Source organism: Podarcis raffonei, chromosome 13 (genome assembly GCF_027172205.1).
Source record: "Podarcis raffonei isolate rPodRaf1 chromosome 13, rPodRaf1.pri, whole genome shotgun sequence".
NCBI classification, from domain to species: Eukaryota; Metazoa; Chordata; class Lepidosauria; order Squamata; family Lacertidae; genus Podarcis; species Podarcis raffonei.
Genome location: NC_070614.1, coordinates 25,701,125 through 25,721,421, shown reverse-complemented (window position 1 = coordinate 25,721,421; position 20,297 = coordinate 25,701,125). Strand labels below are relative to the sequence as shown.

General features: G+C 44.8%; 1 protein-coding gene across 1 annotated transcript; it reads right to left on the bottom strand.

The window, feature by feature from the left end:
- Nucleotides 1-7,082: 7,082 nt before the first annotated feature.
- LOC128399505 (keratin, type I cytoskeletal 10-like) lies at nucleotides 7,083-19,416 on the bottom strand. Its single transcript, XM_053361038.1, has 9 exons — nucleotides 18,892-19,416; nucleotides 17,106-17,188; nucleotides 15,323-15,479; nucleotides 13,890-14,051; nucleotides 11,831-11,956; nucleotides 10,984-11,207; nucleotides 9,092-9,378; nucleotides 8,216-8,773; nucleotides 7,083-7,502 (listed from the first exon to the last, which is right to left on the bottom strand). Exons 1-9 carry the CDS (start codon nucleotides 19,360-19,362, stop codon nucleotides 7,483-7,485), a joined length of 2,088 nt encoding a protein of 695 aa, XP_053217013.1. The 5' UTR covers nucleotides 19,363-19,416; the 3' UTR covers nucleotides 7,083-7,482.
- Nucleotides 19,417-20,297: the final 881 nt, after the last annotated feature.

The window sequence follows — 20,297 nt, the reverse complement described above, 5'->3', positions numbered from 1 at the left end:
AATAGCTGGTGTTCCTAGGCTCCACATTTTATTGAGGCATAACATCTGTACAATACAAAAATTAAAACAGTTATTATAAATACAGCTCATAATAATAAGCAACACATAGCAATAAACAGTACAGGATGGTACACAGTTCATAATAAGCCTAATGAATGTGTACTAAATTGCAGTATCAAATTATGCACAATCTCATCCCAGCAATAAACGCTGCCACCTCAGGAAAATACAGAGTCTCTTAACCTCAGTCTTGTTGCGTACTTTACTTGAATTCTCCATCCATGCCTGGCCTGGCATGACCTGCTGTAATATTCTGTAGCGGTCCAACTCTTGTAAAGTAATAGCAGTAATAATAAGTTATAAAGTTAACCTGTGTTATAAATGATAGCAGTAAAAAAAAAATTATGTCCAGAAGACAGAAAATGAAGGCCTACAGGTACAACTGTTTGCGTTCAGAGTATTCATTTGCAAGTATGAAGCTCTGCATCCTCAAATGAAATAAGGTCATTACTCTTTCGTGAAAAAAGAAAATCAAGTTTCATGTAACAGCTTGAAAAGACGTGAGCAGCCTAAGGTTGCCATGTGTCCTCTTTTTCCGGACACATCCTCTTTTTCGGGGGTAAAATTTCTGTCCGAGTGGATTTTTTAAATTTGCCAAAATGTCTGTGGCTATACTTTCTGGATGAGAGATAGACGTAACTGGTGGTTGAAGACTTGCTTTCCTCTTCTCTTCTCCTGCCCCCTCAGCAATATATCACAGCTTCTATAGCCTACATATAATAAGAGTATTTAAAATGAGAGTCGTCATAGCGTTCTCTTTTTTGATCTTCAGAATATGGCAACCCTAGTAGTACCTGACATCTCAGGTGCTGAGAAATGGCTGGTCAGAGGGTGGGAATTCAATATCCCACCTTCCCTTGGATTATTTTCTTTACTCTGCACCAAGGTCCAGTTTCCCCTCCTTCCATTCCCCAGTCCAGCCTTCCAAATATTTTAGATTACATCTCCTATCAGCCGCAACCAACATGGCCAATAGTCAGCGATGATGGGAGCTATAGTCCCAAAACATTTCGAGGGCACCAGGTTGGGGAGGTCCTGGCTGAGTTCTTGCCAATGCTTTTAAAACCTTTAATTTTGGAGAGAGGGAGTTGACATTTACGCACATCCCTTAATACGCATTTGCTTATAGGATTGTTGTTTTGCACATGTCTGTAAATCTTGCTTCCTTTGGTTACTCTGCCATGCCAAAGGACAAGGACATAAGAACAGCCCCGCTGGATCAAACTGTTGGTTCGTCTAGTTGGGGGGGCAGTGTGGCCCTCAAAGACTCACTGTGTGGCCCTTGGGACTCTCTTCAGGCCGTATCTCCTCTCTAGTCACACTCACTACCCCAAGTTCACACCCCTCACCAGCCCTGCTTTGCACCTTTCTCGAATGTGCCCATGACATCTAAAAATGCCTCCAGCTTGCCTGTATGGACAGCAGAAAGGGGTGTGGATTTGTAGAATATAATATAAATATAAATTATCGAGGTGTGGAGGAAGGGTAAAAAATTGTGCTCAGGCACTACACCCTACGTGAAAGGATCAAAGGAGCGCTTTGCTAACTGCAGTCATAGTATAATAGATAATATTATGGGTGGCATGTAATCCTTTGAATATTCATGACAAATATCTGCAGTGCAGGTGGAAAATTGCTGTGTATGTGTGTATCAGTGTGTGTGTGTGTGTGTGTGCGCGCGCGTGTGTGTGTGCGTGTGTATGTGACAGAGAGGCCACAGATGTTGCAGATTCTTGCTCCAAAATTTCACAGCATGTGGTGGAGGCTGTGTGTTCTTCCATCCTTTCAGAATATCTCCAGTGGCAGGACGGCAAGGGTCTTTTGCAAGCAACTTTGACATCAGCTGGAAGCTTTATGCAAAGTAGGGGTGGTTTTGGTTCCCGATGTTTTTAACAAGTGTTGAAGACCTGAAGCAGGGAGACTGAAAGGATTAGCAACGTTTCATTTCAAAAGCATCATCCTCCTGGATGGAGCCAGGAAGTGGGTGGGGAGGGGCAGGGACATCCCAATGAATCAGGTAGAAGCTAAGTTTTGGTGGGTCCTGTGCAAAGCCAGGAAGAATCTCTTGGGTTCAAGGTGGAGATGGAGAGAATCTGAAGTTTGCTGGCTTTTCATATTCTAGCACTGGTTATCTAATTAAATGTGGTTTTATCAGTAATTGGTTGGCAACCTTTCTTTCGACTAGGGGAAGTCAACGTAATGCTCTCCAGATGTTGTTGAGTTGCTACTTCCATAAACCCCAGCTAACAAGATCTAGGGTCAGGGTTAGTAGGAGTCCAACATCTGGAGAGCATCAGCATATCCTCCAACATTTATATATAGAAATATAGGGACGTCCTATTCCATCATCATCATCATCATTATTATTATTATTATTATTATTATTATTATTATTATTATTATTATTTCTGCTGCTGCTGCTGTTGTTGTTGTTAATACCCCTACCACCAGACTTGGTTGCACCAGCCACTCTGGGTGGCTTCCAACATGTATGTATATAGATATACATTAAAAATACCTCTATACAGGGCTGCCTTCAGATGTCTTCTACAGGTTGTATAGTTACTTATCTCCTTGACTCAGGGGCTGCATAACTCTATACCCTCCAACATTTATCCAATAAAAATAGGGATATCCTATCATACCATCCAACATTTTTCTGATGAAAATAGGGGTGTCCTAAGGAAAGGGATGTGGGTGGCGTTGTGGTCTAAACCAGAGAGCCTAGGGCTTGCCGATCAGAAGGTTGGCGGTTCGAATCCCCGCGACGGGGTGAGCTCCCGTTGCTTGGTCCCTGCTCCTGCCAACCTAGCAGTTCGAAAGGACATCAAAGTGCAAGTAGATAAATAGGTACCGCTCCGGCAGGAAGGTAAACGGTGTTTCCGTGTGCTGCTCTGGTTCGCCAGAAGCGGCTTAGCCATGCTGGCCACATGACCCGGAAGCTGTATGCCGGCTCCCTCGGCCAATAAAGCGAGATGAGCACCACAACCCCAGAGTTGTCCGTGACTGGACCTAACAGTCAGGGGTCCCTTTACCTTTTTAAGGAGAAGCAGGGCATTTGGGATCAAATCAGAAACCAGGAAGGCTTCTGTAAATCCAGATCTGCCCCTGGAAAATAGGGACACTTGGAGGGTCTGCATCAGGTTTGCAACCTTTGTTCTAGATTGAAGGAGCTGGTGTAGATCTTGCCTTGAAGCGGTGGGAGGTGGGATTTGAACAAACAGAAGCAGATTTTTTTCCCCATCCTAAGCATTGGCTCAGCAAAGAAACCTGTTCAGCCTCACAGGCACACTAGCTCAGCCTAGTTAGGTCAAAATCAGGCCTGTGATGGCCATAGGCAGGAGCTCTGGAATGTTGGAACCAGTCAGTCAGTTCACGTATGTGTTGTTTGCAACATAGCTTAGCCAGCTAATGTGGAATCCACACACACTGGCCAGGCATGTAGGTCTTCCCACTCCTTGCCCTGACTCAAGGCAGGGGCAGCTGCAGGCATGATCCATGGTGCTGCTCAGTGACAGGAGTGTTGCAGAACTTGTTGCATTGAAGTTAAATGAAGTTGTTGGCCATGGTTAACCTTGTCATTGCAGGAGTAGAGAGAAACCACTAGAGAAGGACATACCTGGGCAAAAAAACCACACACCATCAAACCATGAAGCAAATGGCATCCTGAGTCGGCAGAGCAAAGCAGAGGCCGATGTTGATCGTGAAGGCAGATAAAGGTGGAGTCAAAGGGATGGGCAAGGGAAGGATTCAGCAGACAGGGTGTGTGTCATTAGTGTTAATAAGATAAACTTGATTGCAAAATGATGCGTCCTCATTCTCACTCTTTGTTCCTTTATTTCTGCATTCTGGAGCATCCTCCGGAGTTTCTGCTGTGGCTGCGTCTCAGCCTGATCATTCTCCAGTCATAGAGGTGTGTTTGGAGGAAAGAACTGGAGGTGTTCTCTGACACTGCCTTATAAAAGATCCTGACTGTTGGCTTTCAAGCCCACAACTGGAGGGAGAGAAGCAGGAAGGCAGCTGGAAAATGTGGCTTGAACACTGGGTTTAAATTAGAATTAATGTGTGGCGAGGAAAGGAGAGAGTGTATGAGCTCAAGACTCACAGTCACAACACACCTGGACGTAGGGTTGCAAGGTCAGGAGCATCCCAGACCCTGAAATTTCAGGGCCCAAACTTGAGACCTAGGGGCAGTTCCTGAAGGTGTCATGGAGGTGGGCCCTGGAGATGGGAGTTAATTGGGAGAGGGGAGTGGAGGAAGCCAGCTCCCAACAGAGTGTCTGTGCTACAATTTGGAGCTAGCTGTTGCTAAGCTGAATCTTGCAAGTTGTATGCACAATCTTCTTAATTATTTTTAATTATTCTTAAAGGCACTCTCACCCACCTGGAGTGGGACAGGCAAACCTGGAGACTTCAGGTCAGAGCTGGAGGTTTGGCAACACTACCTAGAGTCTGTGGCAACTGGCCCTAAGAGGCATTTTCCTAGGGAGATTCTGGGATTTCCTTCTGATGAAACAGAGATGCTTTCAGTATAAAATGTCTGTGTTAGGCTCTGGGGGGAGGCTGTGGCTCAGTAGCAGAGCACATGCTTTGCATGCAGAAGGCATCGGGTTCAAACCCAGGTGTCTCCAGATGGGGCTGGGGAAGACGTTTGCCCGAATCCCTGGGGTGCTGCTGCCTGTCAGCATCAAGAGTGCCAAGCTAGATGGAGCAGTGACTTGACTTGGTATAAGACAGTTCCTTATGTTCCTAGGATATAGGTGATTTTAAGGTGATGTAGCATATTCGCAAGTGACATGACAAAATTATTTAGGGGACTCAAATCTCACTGGGGTAACCTCCCTGAACCCCTTTCAAAAAAATTGGATCGCATTGATACATGGACTAGATGATCCTCTAGGTCTCTTTCAACTCTACAATTCTCTGATTCTGTGTTTGGACACCTCTACCACAAGGCCTCTCCAACATCCATCTTAGTTTACGGGGGGCAGCAGCAAGGAAGGTTTGTGGCAACTGCAGTCTTCAAGCATACATGGCCATGCCGACTGGTGCAAGGAAGCAAAGGGACCGCTGGGTGGAACGCTCATCAGCTGCAACTTCATATAAGGACAACCCAGCAACGTGCTCCATCTCAAGTTTCTCCAGATATGCATGATGCCATTTTAATTTTGGGTGGGGCTATTGGCGGGGCTGCAAAAGAGATCAGGCTGCCAGTATCCATTGCACCATCAGAGGATTAAGCTACGTGGCAATCACCAGCTTCATGACTCGGCAACTCCCACACTGCTTCACTCTAAAAGGGGGGGCAATGTTTCCTTGTTGCTGGTGGACCTTACAACTGGATCCTGGACACAATCCTTGGTCAATTAAAAAAGTATTGGAAAGGTTCGAAGGAATTATGTGCATGCTCCTTCTGCTGCTGTGATGTAGGCAACCCTCCCCTATTCCTTAGGGCTAGTCTGTGCTCCTCACACATGACAATTTTGGGTGGGGCCAGTGCTGGACTTAGGTATAAGCTAAACAAGCTATAGATTAGGGTCCCACTCTCTTGGGGCCCCCCAAAAAAATTAAAGGAAAAAAACTGGATGTACATTTCCAAAATATAAGATAAAAAACATGAAATAAAACCTACATACAGCAACAGTGTTTTGTGTTGTGTAGACTCCTATGATGTAAGTCATGGGCCCCGCCTGCTAGCCTGCTCCCTAAAATATCACTGGTTTGCTCATTTCTATATATAGGGTGCCTACATTCTGCGTGGACTGGATGCATGGCAACATGCGCAAATGGCTTTAGATACCTATTAGGTCCATAAATTACCATATAGCATATATTCAACACAAAAAACAGTGATAATTTGTTGTTGATGACAAAGGACAGCTGGACATATAAAGGACCCCATTTCATTCAGTAGCTTAGGGCCTCATCAAACCTAAATACGGCCCTGGGTGTGACATTTTTAAATGCTTCTGTATGGGAGGCAGAATGCTCCTAAGCAGAGGACTAGCAGAGCAGGAAATGAGTACTGCTAAAATGGTTCTCCGTATTTTAGCACGAGAAGATATTCTGCCATCTGAAGATGCGCAGCCTACAACTTCTTTCAAATCAGATCTAAATCCAGCCCAGGGTGGGGCCAAAGCTAGTGATGGGTGGGGCCAGAGCCCAAAGTGGGAGGAGTCACTCCTTTTCACTCTCTGCCACCCCCCTCCCTCAAGCTCTCTCTTTCTGACAAGCCCTGCCAGTTCTGTCACCGTTCCTAAGGATATATCCACCTGATAGGTTTCTGCACCACTGATAGTGTCAGGGCATGAGTGATCCCAGCTTCTGGTTGCCCAGGAGCCAAAGATCTGAAACCATTATTCTACCCCTCTACCCCTGTGTGCCTAGGCTTGTTTGTCACAAGGGGGGTGTGGGTGTGGGTGATATCAGCTTGGTGGCAACACCTCCACTCCCAGATGCTGCGAGACTTCGAGAAGGAGCACACTTCTGAAACTGCCTTTCCAACTCTGTACCTCATGGTTACAAAACAGCCAGGCAGCCAGAAGCAACATTTGTGAGACAGAATCACTTTGGAAACCCAGATTCCCGATTGCTTTATGCAGAAGTAAACTTTTATTAGAGGTGCAAGCACAGAGAAGATTGCAGAGAATGGGAAAAGCAGGTGTACATCAGAGGCAGGAAGGGAATCCATCATTTACACACCCTTTATGTCCTTGCCACCTACACAAGAGAGGTTAGACGCTGCGGGACTCCAATTTGTTTATGAAAATCCAAATGTATATTCACCTAAATTTCCTGAACTTTCTTGATCACATATGCTGTGATGGCAGATATAGGTTGGGGCAAGTTAATCTACTTAAGGGTTTACCGTATTTTTTGCTCTATAAGACTCACTTTTTCCCTCCTAAAAAGTAAGGGGAAATGTGTGTGCGTCCTATGGAGCGAATGCAGGCTGTGCAGCTATCACAGAAGCCAGAACAGCAAGAGGGATTGCTGCTTTCGCTGGCTTCTGAGATTCTGCTTAATTCCAAAGGCATGTGCCATTTCATCTCAGGCATGTTATAGCGCACATTTTGTTATGCATATTGGCTTCCGTTGCAGCGCTGTTTTGGACAATATTTGGACACAGCCTTGTATATGCCGATTTAACTGGTAGAACGTCCCTTTTCTTGCTTTGCAGCTCAGTCTAAAGATGGTACCCAACAAGGCTGCAGCAACTAAGTAGATCTGGAAAATGTTATAGAATCATATAGTTTTGGAAGGGACGCCAAGGGTTGCAGGGGGAGGGGCATGCATTTGGGACCGGCCCCACTGACTTCATGCTATCAGCAGTATCGGTCAAATGGAAGAAGAATTGTTTCTTGCTCTTTGCTCTTGCTTCAATCCGTTCTTTTATTTGGAAGAGGGAGATGTCGTCATGCCTTAATACATCGGTGAATAGTCTATTGAAAGAGAGAGGAACATGTTTCTGCATTTTAAAGGCTCAGTGGTTACCAACGAACCACTCAGGAACAAGACCGAGATAGAGTCAGAGAAACCATGCATAGCCCGAAACCTTAGCAGACTTTCTGGCCTTTCTGGCTTCTCCCATTTCTTCCATTGTTACTCCTCTTTCTAACATTCTGCCCCACTCAAGTATCTCTAGAAAACAAAGGATGGGAGATCAGGGCTCCTGAGGGTTGCGCAGAGCTTCCTGAAGCTTGGAGAGCGAGAGGGGTCGGTGCTCACCGACCCCTCTCGCTCTCCAGGCTTCAGCGAAAGCCTGTATTCGCTCCATAGGACGCACACACATTTCCCCTTCATTTTTGGAGGGGGGAAAAGTGCGTCCTATAGGGCGAAAAATACGGTATGTATACACACAGTTGTATACATCCTGTTACAGAAATGCATAGATTGAGAAAGGTTAAATCAATGTTTCCAAGACAAGAAAGACTGGTTACAGGAAGTTCAGAACCTTTAAACACCTTTAAACAAAAACTTTTCTTTCTGCAAAGATTATGCAGGCATGAGATTTTTAGTTGATGGTGTCTGATTTTTAATTATTTTATTGTTTTTATTATATATAGTTACTATTGTAAACTGCTTTGATCATTTTTGGTGTTTTTTTTTTTTTAAATTAATAAATAAATAATAAACATGGTATGGTTCTTCTTACCTTGCTCTTCGTAAGAGCCAGACTGGGATTGGGTGGATGAATGGCTGTGACATAATGAAGGCCTGCTTTGAGATGAGGGAGAAGATTGATAATGGCCACCACTTCCTCCTCCTCTTCCTCCAGAACTTCCTCCTTGTGAAATTCCACCAGGAGATTGCTGACCTCCACTTCCTCCTCCTCTAGAACTTCCTCCTTGTGAAATTCCACCGGGCGATTGTTGTCCTCCACTAGAACTTCCTCCATATGACATTCCACCAGGAGATTGCTGGCCTCCACTTCCTCCTCCTCTAGAACTTCCTCCTTGAGAAATTCCACCAGGCGATTGTCCTCCTCCACTTCCTCCTCCTCTAGAACTTCCTCCTTGTGAAATTCCACCGGGCGATTGTCGTCCTCCACTAGAACTTCCTCCATATGACATTCCACCAGGAGATTGCTGGCCTCCACTTCCTCCTCCTCTAGAACTTCCTCCTTGTGAAATTCCACCAGGCGATTGTCCTCCTCCACTTCCTCCTCCTCTAGAACTTCCTCCTTGAGAAATTCCACCAGGAGATTGTCGTCCTCCATATGACATTCCACCAGGAGATTGCTGGCCTCCACTTCCTCCTCCTCTAGAACTTCCTCCTTGTGAAATTCCACCCGGTGATTGTCCTCCTCCACTTCCTCCTCTAGAACTTCCTCCTTGTGAAATTCCACCAGGAGATTGCTGGCCTCCACTTCCTCCTCCTCTAGAACTTCCTCCTTGAGAAATTCCACCAGGCGATTGTCGTCCTCCACTAGAACTTCCTCCATATGACATTCCACCAGGAGATTGCTGGCCTCCACTTCCTCCTCCTCTAGAGCTTCCTCCATATGACATTCCACCAGGAGATTGCTGGCCTCCACTTCCTCCTCCTCTAGAACTTCCTCCATATGACATTCCACCAGGAGATTGCTGGCCTCCACTTCCTCCTCCTCTAGAACTTCCTCCTTGTGAAATTCCACCCGGTGATTGTCCTCCTCCACTTCCTCCTCTAGAACTTCCTCCTTGTGAAATTCCACCAGGAGATTGCTGGCCTCCACTTCCTCCTCCTCTAGAACTTCCTCCATATGACATTCCACCAGATGATCGTCCTCCTCCTGAACTTCCACCAGATGATCCACCTCCTCCTTGCCCTATATCAGCCCTTTGATAAATAAAAAGAGGTGTTATTTTAGATGGGGGAAGAGAGATATCAGCTGCATGATTTGACAGAAGCTACTCTTTTGTATTTATATCATTTTTTTGCTCTATCATTGTGCCCCAGCCTGAATCAAATAACGTGGGTGATAAAGAGTACAGTGATATTTTGAGCAGATTGCCCAAGTTCATATTTGTTTGCCAAAATTTAAACACACTGGGATGGCTGCGACTAAGTAGGTCAACTTGCCTCTCCTTGATATCAATGTGAAAAGTTAGCCATGGCTTATTTTATTCAAAACATAACTATGCTTCATCAAAAGATTCCAGGGTAGTCCACAAAAGTGGGGAAACAATTCACACAATATATATACAACTATAAACAAAACAGCAACAAACTTAAGCTTCATTGATTTCGGTGGGATCTAAGCAGAACAGTCTGGATCGAAATCAAATCTTCTAATTTAGAGTTCCCGCTACCCAACATCCCTCATTACGGATGCTGTTGAATGCAGAAGGTTTGTGGTGTGAGGGATGGGAAGTTTAAAAGTAAAATATTTGACAGGCTAATGATATTTAGCGCAGTTGCCTTCTATGACACCAAGAAACGTACAATTTAACGTCTACCCCACAAAACAGAATCCCAAGGCTACCTGTAATTTATGGCATCAATTTATCTCACCAGGCACAAAAGTGCAGGAAAGTCTCTTATTTGAGGAAGAAGTGTATATTTAGATATTCAAAAGGATTTCAGGAAGCAGAAGAGCAAAAATTGTTCAAGTTTGCCAGTGACTAAAGATTCACTGGATCAAAATTTGGCATGGACCTGGGGTCAAAACTGGGATTGGGTAGAAATTATAGAGCAGGAGAAGTGCCCACCCTCCTCTCTGGCCCTGGAACCAGTAAAGGGCATGTCTACTGGAGCATGGCATTTTTAGCTGGATTTACCACTGAGTACCAACCAGTCTGGGATGCGGGTGGCACTGTGGTCTAAACCACAGAGCCTAGGGCTTGCCGATCAGAAGGTCGGCGGTTCGAATCCCCGCAACAGGGTGAGCTCCCATTGTTCGGTCCCTGCTCCTGCCAACCTAGCAGTTCAAAAGCATGTCAAAGTGAAGTAGATAAATAGGTACTGCTCCAGCGGGAAGGTAAACGGTGTTTCTGTGCGCTGCTCTGGTTCACCAGAAGCGGCTTAGTCATGCTGGAAACATGACCCAGAAGCTGTACGCCGGCTCCCTCAGCCAATAAAGCAAGATGAGCGCTGCAACCCCAGAGTCGTCCATGACTGGACCTAACGATCAGGGGCCCCTTTACTTTTACCAACCAGTCTGGTCCAGTGAATAGGGTTGTAGAGTGGGGTCTGAAAATTTCAATTGTCAGTTGCACTTCCTCAATCTATCATCCAGTTTCAAAGGTTTGTTGTGAAAGTGAATCAAGAGGTCATAAAGAGCCTTGCAGGAGAATAAGCGCTCAAGAGGTTTAATGCGTAAAAATTGCAAGTTTTTGGGAGAAATGTTCTCCAGGAGAAGCTTCTCAGGGGCCATTTCTCCCACAATCCTATAAATAGCAACGGGCGTAGTATTTGACTCATTCCTGTGTGAATTCGACATACGCGAGGTGCTTCCCTTCCTCAAGCAGTTGACGGTACTGGTTGATCTCCCCCTCCAGATGGGTCTTGATGCCAAGGAGTGTCTGGTACTCCTGGCTTTGATTCTGGATCTCATACTTAATACTGGCCAGCTCATGTTCCAGGGGCTCAACAAGGCTCACGATCTGCTGCAGCTGCATGTTGTAGCGTCCTTCTGTGTCGTTCAGGTTGTTTTGCAGAGACTGGAGCTGCAAAGCAAATACAAAGCCTTCAAGAGCAGGGGCAAAACATAGGCCTAGCTTTGTTCATTCATTCCTGCATATCAGGTGTGGGGACCATTTGACCCTTCAGATGTTGCTGAACAACTTCCATCAGCCCTAGCAAGCATGGCCAATGGCCAGGGCTGATGGAAGACTTAGAACAGCAACATTGGGGGGGGGGGCAAAGTGTCCCCACTCCTGTTCCACATTAGGTGTCAGGTCTAGTGTTATGTACTGAAGTTCTCACCCTGGGCCAGCAGGGGGATACTGTAGATAAATTTTACACAGGTCCACATATGCAAATAAGGCATCAAAAGTGACGTTCAGTGATTGGATAGTTACAGAAAGTTGTTACAGTTATGTTGTACTGGAGCTCTATATAAGCAGGCTGACTGAGCCCTTCAGTTCAGGTCTGTTCTGGCCTGTGAATAAACAAGAGCTGTTTGAAAAATCGTGGTGTCGTCTGATATGTTCACCCACGACTTAACATCTAGCATAGCCTTCTTTCTGGTATGGTGTGAAGCTGCATTGCACCAAAAAATCCCAACGGCTTCAAGCAACTGAGACTAGTTCTACAGAACGATGACACAGAATTGGAAGCTGTGACTCACTAAACTGATCTGCGACTGCAGCTCAATTTCCAGGGTTTGATATTGCTGACTGAGCTCCATCACTTCTTTGCTACCGGTCCCAATCTCCTGGTCGCTCGACTTTTCTTGCTGGCGAGATTCCTCCATCTGGAAAAAACAAACAGAGGGCCATGAATCGGGCCTTCCGCAAGTATATGCATTCCAAAACAGAGTGGGGGGAAATGAGGAGAATGTGTTGTGCAAAACAGAGGAATGGCAACTTTGGTCGCTTTTCATAGTTGTTCCTATGCAGACACTTGAAATAATGGACAATTTGTTTATTTCCCCCTGCCCAAACTTAATAAATATCATTAATTTAAAAGATGGGAATATTTGTGTTTTTCACACTTCGGTGACAACAGTAATGATGTATTTTTTTCAATAATATTTCTAAACATGCAATGCATATGTTACTAGCCTTGTCTCAAATCTTAATGCAGTGGTACCTCGAAAGTCGAACATAATCTGCTTCGGAAGTCCATTCGACTTCCAAAATGTTTGGAAACCAAGGTGCAGGGAAGTTTTTAACATTTGATGAATTATTGTATTTTAATCTTTGATTGGAAGCCACCCAGAGTGACTGGGGAAACCCAGCTGGATGGGCGGGCTATAATCAATAAATTAGTAGTAGTAGTAGTAGTAGTAGTAGTAGTAGTAGTAGTAGTAGTATTACGATTGGCTTCAGGAAGCTCCTGCATCCAATTGGAAGCTGTGGAAGCCCCATCGGACATTCGGGTTCCAAAGAACGTTCGCAAACCAGAACACTCACTTCCAGATTTGCGGCATTCAGGAGCCAACATGTTTGACTTGTAAGGCATTCAGGATTCAAGGTGTATAAGAAGCCTGCCAGGTCAGAACAGAGGCCCATCTAATTCAGGTTCCAGTTTCCTACACTGGCCAAACAGATCCCTATAGGAAGCCCACAAGTAAGCCATGTGCACAATGGCACTCTCCCCTCCTGTGGTTTCAGAGTCATATAGTATTCAGTGTCACATGACCTCCAACAGAGGAAGTAGAATCTAGCCATCAGGGTTATTAGCATTCTCCTCTTGCTGATAGCCTCGTCCTCTGTGACTTTGTCAAATCCTCTTTCAAAGCCACCCAAACTGGTTTGCCATCCCTGCCTGCTGTGGGAGCCTGTTCCATAATTCAATTATGCACTGGGTTTTCAACGGGTGAAGTGAGGGCACTTGGGGAAAGCACTGGGAAGGTATTGTTTTATACTCTGAGTGCTAAAGGCATGTTTACACTCTAAAGCTACATTGATTTGATTCAGTTTTCTAAAGAACTTGGGAACTGTAGCTCAGCCAGGGCACTGAACATCTTCTGATAATGATCCCTAGTGTCAGATGGCTGTTGCGGTTGCTCGAGAGTAACCAGGCAGGACTCCAACCTGTGTTTTACAGGCTTTATTTTGGTGCAAACTATTTACAGTGAAGAACCCCACAGCTCATGTCTGGCTCAATCGCTAGCAGAATCTAGGAGTGGTCTTTTATTGGACCTCCCCCAACATAAGAGTTTCGTTACCCCCAACCTTCTCCTCCCCTCTTTGCGCTTTAGGCTACTGCGCAGGATGGGTGATGGCAAGGGCGTGTTTCCCTCCTGTCTGGCTTACTCAGGCGTGGTGTTAAGGCTCTTACTAGCATCCTCTGGTCCTTGCACCTCTTCCCGACTGGAGGTGGGGCTTTCCTCCTCCACGGAAGAGGAACTGCTTCGCAAGATTTTCAGAGGCTCCCTGTAACGCAACTGTCCTTCTATTTCTCGCCTCTGAGCTGACGGCAGTTCCCTGTGACACTTAGCCTCCTGTGTACAATTTGATTTCTCAAGACTTCCAGGGCGGCAAGCTGGGAAATGACGATTGAATCAATTTATGACTGTGCTACAGATTCCAGTGTTTGCTCCCCACACAGCTACCTACAAGTAGGCAAGCAATTGGGTACCTTTTCCTTGTGATTTCAAATTCTTTCTTTCTTTTAGAGCTGGGGTAGGCTGCGAAGAAGCATCGTTTGACCCTGTTCCTTGCTCTCCCGGGGTTACTCACCTTAGCCTCATACCATTGTTCGACCTCTCTGCGGTTTTGCTGAATGATCTGTTCATATTCATGTCTCAGATCATCCAGTCTCTTTTTCAGATCCTCTCCAGGCTTGGAATCAACCTCAACAGTGACATCCCCACCGGACTGGTGTTGCATACTGTTCTTTACCTGCATGTCCAAAACAAATAAAACATTGAGACCCTCCCGGCACACACAGTGGGCACACTTCCTTAGGCAAACTAATGTGTAAATGGCTTTTTGAGTCGCGGATTGCGGGTGCATTTGTACCCCACCCTTCAGCCAAAAAGACTTCCAGAGTGACTCACATACAGTCAGTTAAAGCAAGATAGTCCCTGTCCACAGGCTTACAATAAATAAATAAAAGACACACGAGAAAATAGACAGGGAGGGAAGAGGGGGAAACAAAACTCAGGCACCAATTCTCAAACAGCTTTTCTTATAATGACCAGCTGGCACAGTTCTAAATATTAAAGAATATTTAGAAAACTATGGAATAAAAGGAAACAACTTGGCAGAATTAGACTGATTCCAGTATTGTATAAATATAAGTTCGTAGGGAGGTAAAAAGAAACTATATAAGAAATATGTAACTGTGCGGTATAAAGTAATGGATAGAGAAATTAATGGATAGATGAGATTAATTGGAAGTCAGTTTTAAATTTCTTCTCTATAAGTTTTATAATTGTGTTCAGTATCAGGAGTATATATGATGATAATTATATTAATTTTCTTATATCTTATAGTGTGGTGGTTTGTTTGATTTTTCTGTTACTTGATTGATTGATTGATTGATTGATTGATTGCATGTTAGTTTACTTGTCTGTACATCTGTTTTCTCATAAATGTATTTATTTTAAATTAATAAAGATTAAAAAAAACAGTTCCAGGGCAAGAGGTATGTGATGCAGCTGGGCTGTTACAGCAGAGGTGATGGACTAAACTCTGCTTCCCATCTCTCCCACTGACATAGTCACATTCAAAGTGATGGAGCGTATCTCATTCAAAGCAATGGAGTGTGCTTAGACTGCATCCTTCTTTGAGCTCATGTTTGGGCATTGAAATGTGCAGCAATTTCACACCCACAATTCCCAATTCTGCCAAAGCTATGCACACACTATGTGCAAAATTGATGGGTTTCTGGGGAGCCGGGGGGGGGGGAATCCTTTGTGAGCAGGATCCTGAACCTTGCCTAGGAGTTAGCAGTTCTCTCCTCCATTTTAAAGTTCCCAAGAGTTACCACCAGGCCAGAGCCGCTGTGTGGGAAATAAGCTGCTGGTATATTCTGGGATTTCACAAAAATATTGGAAGATCCCAGCACAGGGAGGAAGAAGATGTAAACTTCCTTTCTGAAATTTAACACGTGTCTTCCAAAGGCCTTGGATTTCATTCCAGGCAAGAGGGGGGTGCGCGGCTCTTACTTCATTGTGGTTTTTCTTAAGATGGCTCAGTTCTTCCTGCAGGGATTCATACTCCATCTCCAGGTCAGACTTTTCCAAAGTCAGCTTATCCAAAAGGGGACGTAAACCTTGCAGATCAGCCTCTACGCTTTGAAGAAGACCAGCCTCTGTCTCATACCTAAGAAAGCCAAGGAAGTTAGTCTGAAAGGCAACAAAGGCGCAATCTGCAGCGATCCATTTTGTTTGTGACAAAACTATTTGGTTGCTGTTGTTTTAAACGTCTCTCAGGGACCAATCCTAAATTCCAGGCATGCCAACAGGATTTCCAGAGGCTGGTACAATGGATGTGGATTGAGCTACCTGCATCTTCTTGCCCCCCCCGCAACCTCACTACCATCAACTGATAGGAACTTCTGTTTCTGTACATGTGTCCAGCTTAGCCTAGTCTACCTTACTGGGTTGTTGTAAAGAGAAAAGGGGATAGGAAGGGTAATTTATACAACCTTGGGCCCCTGAGAGGAAAAGCAAGGCAGGAATGCAAGCTTCTTGTATTAATTTCCAAGGCCCTAAGTATTTAAGGTCCAGGATACCTCAAGCACTGCCTAATTCCTTACGTCTCTGCCCAATCACAGAGGTCTTTGGGAGAGTCACTTGAACGGCCGGGAGGAAAAGCAAGATAGAAATATACAACTGCACACAGCAAATACTCAAAGCTAAACACTCACACATATTTTGTCATCCTGATAAAGTATCATTGTGTTGAAGTATAGTCTATGGGAATTTTAATCTGCTGTAGCTGTAAAGATATTTAATGATTTTATGGTTTCATTTGCTGATATTGTTTATGGAACCAGAGTGGTTTAACCATCAGTCCCTCTTCCCAGGGATTATACATACAGTGGTACCTCGGATTAAGTACTTAATTCGTTCTGGAGGTCCATTCTTAACCTGAAACTGTTCTTAACCTGAAGCACCATTTTAGCTAATGGGGTCTCCTGCTGCCGCCGCGCCACCAGAGCACGATTTCTGTTCTCATCCTGAAGCAAAGTTCTTAACCTGAAGCACTATTTCTGGGTTAGCGGAGTCTGTAACCTGAAGCATATGTAACCTGAAGCATATGTAACCTGAGGTACCACTATACATACATACATACATACATACATACATACATACAAACATACATACCCCGCCCATCTGGCTGTTTCCCCAGCCACCCTGGGCAGCTCCCAATAGAATATCAATATTATTAACAACAACAACAACAACAACAACAACAACAACAACAACAACAACAGTGATAAAAGATCAAACATTTAAAAATTCCCCAAACAGGGCTACCTTCAGATGTCTTCTAAAAGTCAGATAGCTATTTATTCCCTCTGCCTGGTTCCCTGCAACCTCACTTCTCGTGGTGAGGGAACCGCCAGAAGGCCCTCGGAGCGGGACCTCAGTGTCCAGGGTGAACGATGGGGAGCTCTGGGAATAATAGCTTCATGCAGTGCTTTTTTCCTATATATAAAAAACGTTTAGCGGTACTCTCATTTTCCTACTCATATGGAAATACTGCCCCTCAATGAGGCCAAACTTAGATTCACAAAATGTTAAGGGGTATGCGTGCCTCTGTGTACCCCCAGGAAAAAAAGCACTGGCTTTATGAGATGAATAGGGGTCTCCTAAGAGCTCACAGCACCCTTAATAAACTACAGTTCCCAGGATTCTTTGCGAGAAGCCACGGCTGTTTAAAGTGGTATAAGAGCATGGGTGTGGATGTGGCCTAATAGGAAGCATCTCTGTATGGTCTTACTTCATCTTGAAGTCATTAGCAGCCATCTTTGTGTTATCGATGTCCAGGAGCATCTTGTTACTCTCGGCCACCGCATCGACCAGCTGCACGAAGGGGAAAGGGCACATTTGGTTGCTAAGGATTCGGGACTACCATATTTCCCACAGTGATACAAAGGGAAGAAATACCTGACACAAAACATCACTTAAAAAAAAAAATCATGTATGGAAAGCTGACATTCTGATTGACATTCTGATTATTGCAATTAGTGCTTAAGTAGATGTTATTTAAAACTTGTGGCCGCCATCGAGCCACAGCTCTTCCCCACATTCCCCACATTTCATTGAAGCAGTCGTGCTTTCCTCTAGGATACTACAAGCTGGTGGGACCTCAAGCAAGCAAATTCATTCTCCTTCTCATTCTGTAGGGTGACATCCAACAAAGTAGATCTGCAGGCATAAGAATTTCCACTTTTGCTATGGAGCTTCCTCTCCCTCTCCTCTCCCACGCGCCCCGCACCCTCCCCAAATCTGCTCCAGAGGAAAACTCCAGAACAGATTTAAGGATATACAGGGAGGGGAGAGGTAGAGGAATTGCTTAGACAGCAGAGGCAATTTTTATCTCTTTTAGTATTTAAACTTTTGTATGTTTCAAAGTAGGGTTGTTATTTTTTCTTAATGTTTTATCTTTTGTAAACCACTCTGAGGTGTGTTCCCCCCCCCCCAGTCAAGCGGTGCATAAATTTTATGGAAAAATACATACAATAAAGTAAAATACTAGCTGCTGGAAACTGCAGAATGGGAGAATGTCATTGCACTCGTGGTTTTTCCACTGGCATCTATGAGAACAGGATGCTGCACGAGGTGAGCCTTTTGCCTGTTCCAGCAAGGCCTTTATTATATTCTTATGTCCCTCCCCATTGTGATCTGAACAAAACAGACATGTCACTAGGGGTGGATCTACACACAGGGAAAAAACCTCTATAAAAAGTAAGAAATTAAATCGTTATAACAAAAGAAAAAAAACGCTATAGAAAAGCGCTTAGATTTTTTTTTGCTCTCCAGCACCATCTGGTGCTGCATGTTTATAACGCATCCAAAACTCTGTTTCTTGACTAATGTAGCTGAGTCCTAGGTTCCTTAAGGAAAAAGTATTCACTGGCACCAGTGAGGGTTGGTATGTGACAATAACCTTCTTAAAAAAGAACCAATGGAAACTTTTCCCCAAGGCTCTATTCTAGTCATAGATCTGTTCCCTGATTTTTTCTTTTTGTGAATTGTTTTTAAACACACACACAACTCACATCAAAATTGTGCACATTTTATATGCATTCTACCCCTAAAGTAACACAAGTAAAAAAACACTTTCCCTAAAATACACATTTCTCCATATGTATAAATCTGGAATAAGTTAATCTGGTTTGGTTCTCTTTAAAATGTAGACCATCTGGATTCCTCCTCCATCCTTGCTGTTGAGCAGTTCTCACAATCCATTCATCATAATCCCCATTCTACTGGATTTGAGAAGATGTTGCCTGCTTTTTGCAGCGTTCCACAAACGGCCTTCTTAGTCGGAGCCCAAAGAGAAGCCCCTCTCCAAGATTCAAAACAGACGGGGAAGGGCGAATGAAACTTTATTTGCGTCAGCCATCGACCATAGCAACCAAAGAACATTGGGATGTACGCAGAACAAAATAAAAAGTCGATTATATAAAACACTTTTAGGGTCCTGAATCAGCAATCAAATAGTGGACCTTACTCAGATTGCCCCAGCTAGAAACTCTGACGGGGAAGAGCGATTACGCTACCTCGTGGGAGAGCTTGTCAATCTCATCGTAGTAAGAGCTGTAGTCTTTCGGTGTGCCGCTCTGCCCATGCTTCCGATGCCACTCTTCGATCAGGTGCTCCAGCTGGTTGTTCTCTGCTTCCAGGTTCCGCACCTGGTCCAGGTAAGAGGCCAGGCGGTCGTTGAGGTTCTGCATGGTGCTCTTCTCGTTGTTGGAGAGGAACCCAGCATCATCGCCGCCACCAAACCCAAACCCCCCAGAGCCGCCTCCGAAACCGCCGCCACTAAAGCCACCGCCACCAAAGCCACCGCCACCAAAGCCACCACCACCAAAGCCACCGCCACCAAAGCCACTCCCACCACTGAAGCCATTCCCACCCCCATAGCTATGCCCACCACCAAACCCTCCAGGCATGCTATGGCATATCCCCCCTCCAGAGCCAGATCTTCCTCCACTATAACTTCCACCAGAAAACCCTTGACTTTTTCTCATGGAGGAAGCGTTTCTCCTAGAGGAGACTGAGGAAGACCCTCCTCCTCCACTGCCACCACCACCACCACCACCACCACAGGTAGAAGTCTGCTTGAAGCTAGAGATACAGCTCATCATGACGGCTATGTGGGGATTCTGTCCAAAGCGATCTTTATTTATACCTTCTACTCCAGGTGTTTCTCCATCCTATGTGGGTTTGTCTGGCTTTATTTGTTGATCCCCGGCATGATTTGCCAAAAGAGACTGTCATTATTTCGAACAATCCCAGTCTGTGTGAGTTTGTTTGTTTGTTTAAAATTCCTACGGTGTAATTTTCACCTGGGTGGCTCCGTGTTTCGTTCTGATCACTTCCACGATTTTACACCCTAAATGTCTCCTGCAAGTTTGGACTTAGCCTCCTTCAGCCCTGCAATAACATGAAAATTGCAACAAGGATTATTTGAGATCTATGGGTAGAATTGCAATTGCATACAGCCTCCTTGGCCCACATAAGTGACCTCCTAGAGAGGGACTTGAAAGTTGAAACGGAAGAGTCATAGAATTGTGCAGGTAAGCCTTCGCATACCTGTGTTCTTCAGATGCTGTTGGACTCCAACTCCCATCAGCACCAGTTAATCTGGCAACTGTCAGACGTGGTGGTAGTTTTAGTCCCAACGACATCCAGAGAAAGAGAGAGAGCTTAATATATTTAATATTTTATTGTTTAATATATTTATACCCCACCTTTCTCCAAAGCTGGAATTCGGGTTGGCTTACAATATTTAAAAACATCATTATAAAAAACAAACTACAGTGGTACCTCAGGTTAAGTACTTAATTTGTTCCAGAGGTCTGTTCTTAACCTGAAACTGTTCTTAACCTGAAGCACCACTTTAGCTAATGGGGCCTCCTGCTGCTGCTGCACTGCCGGAGCACGATTTCTGTTCTCATCCTGA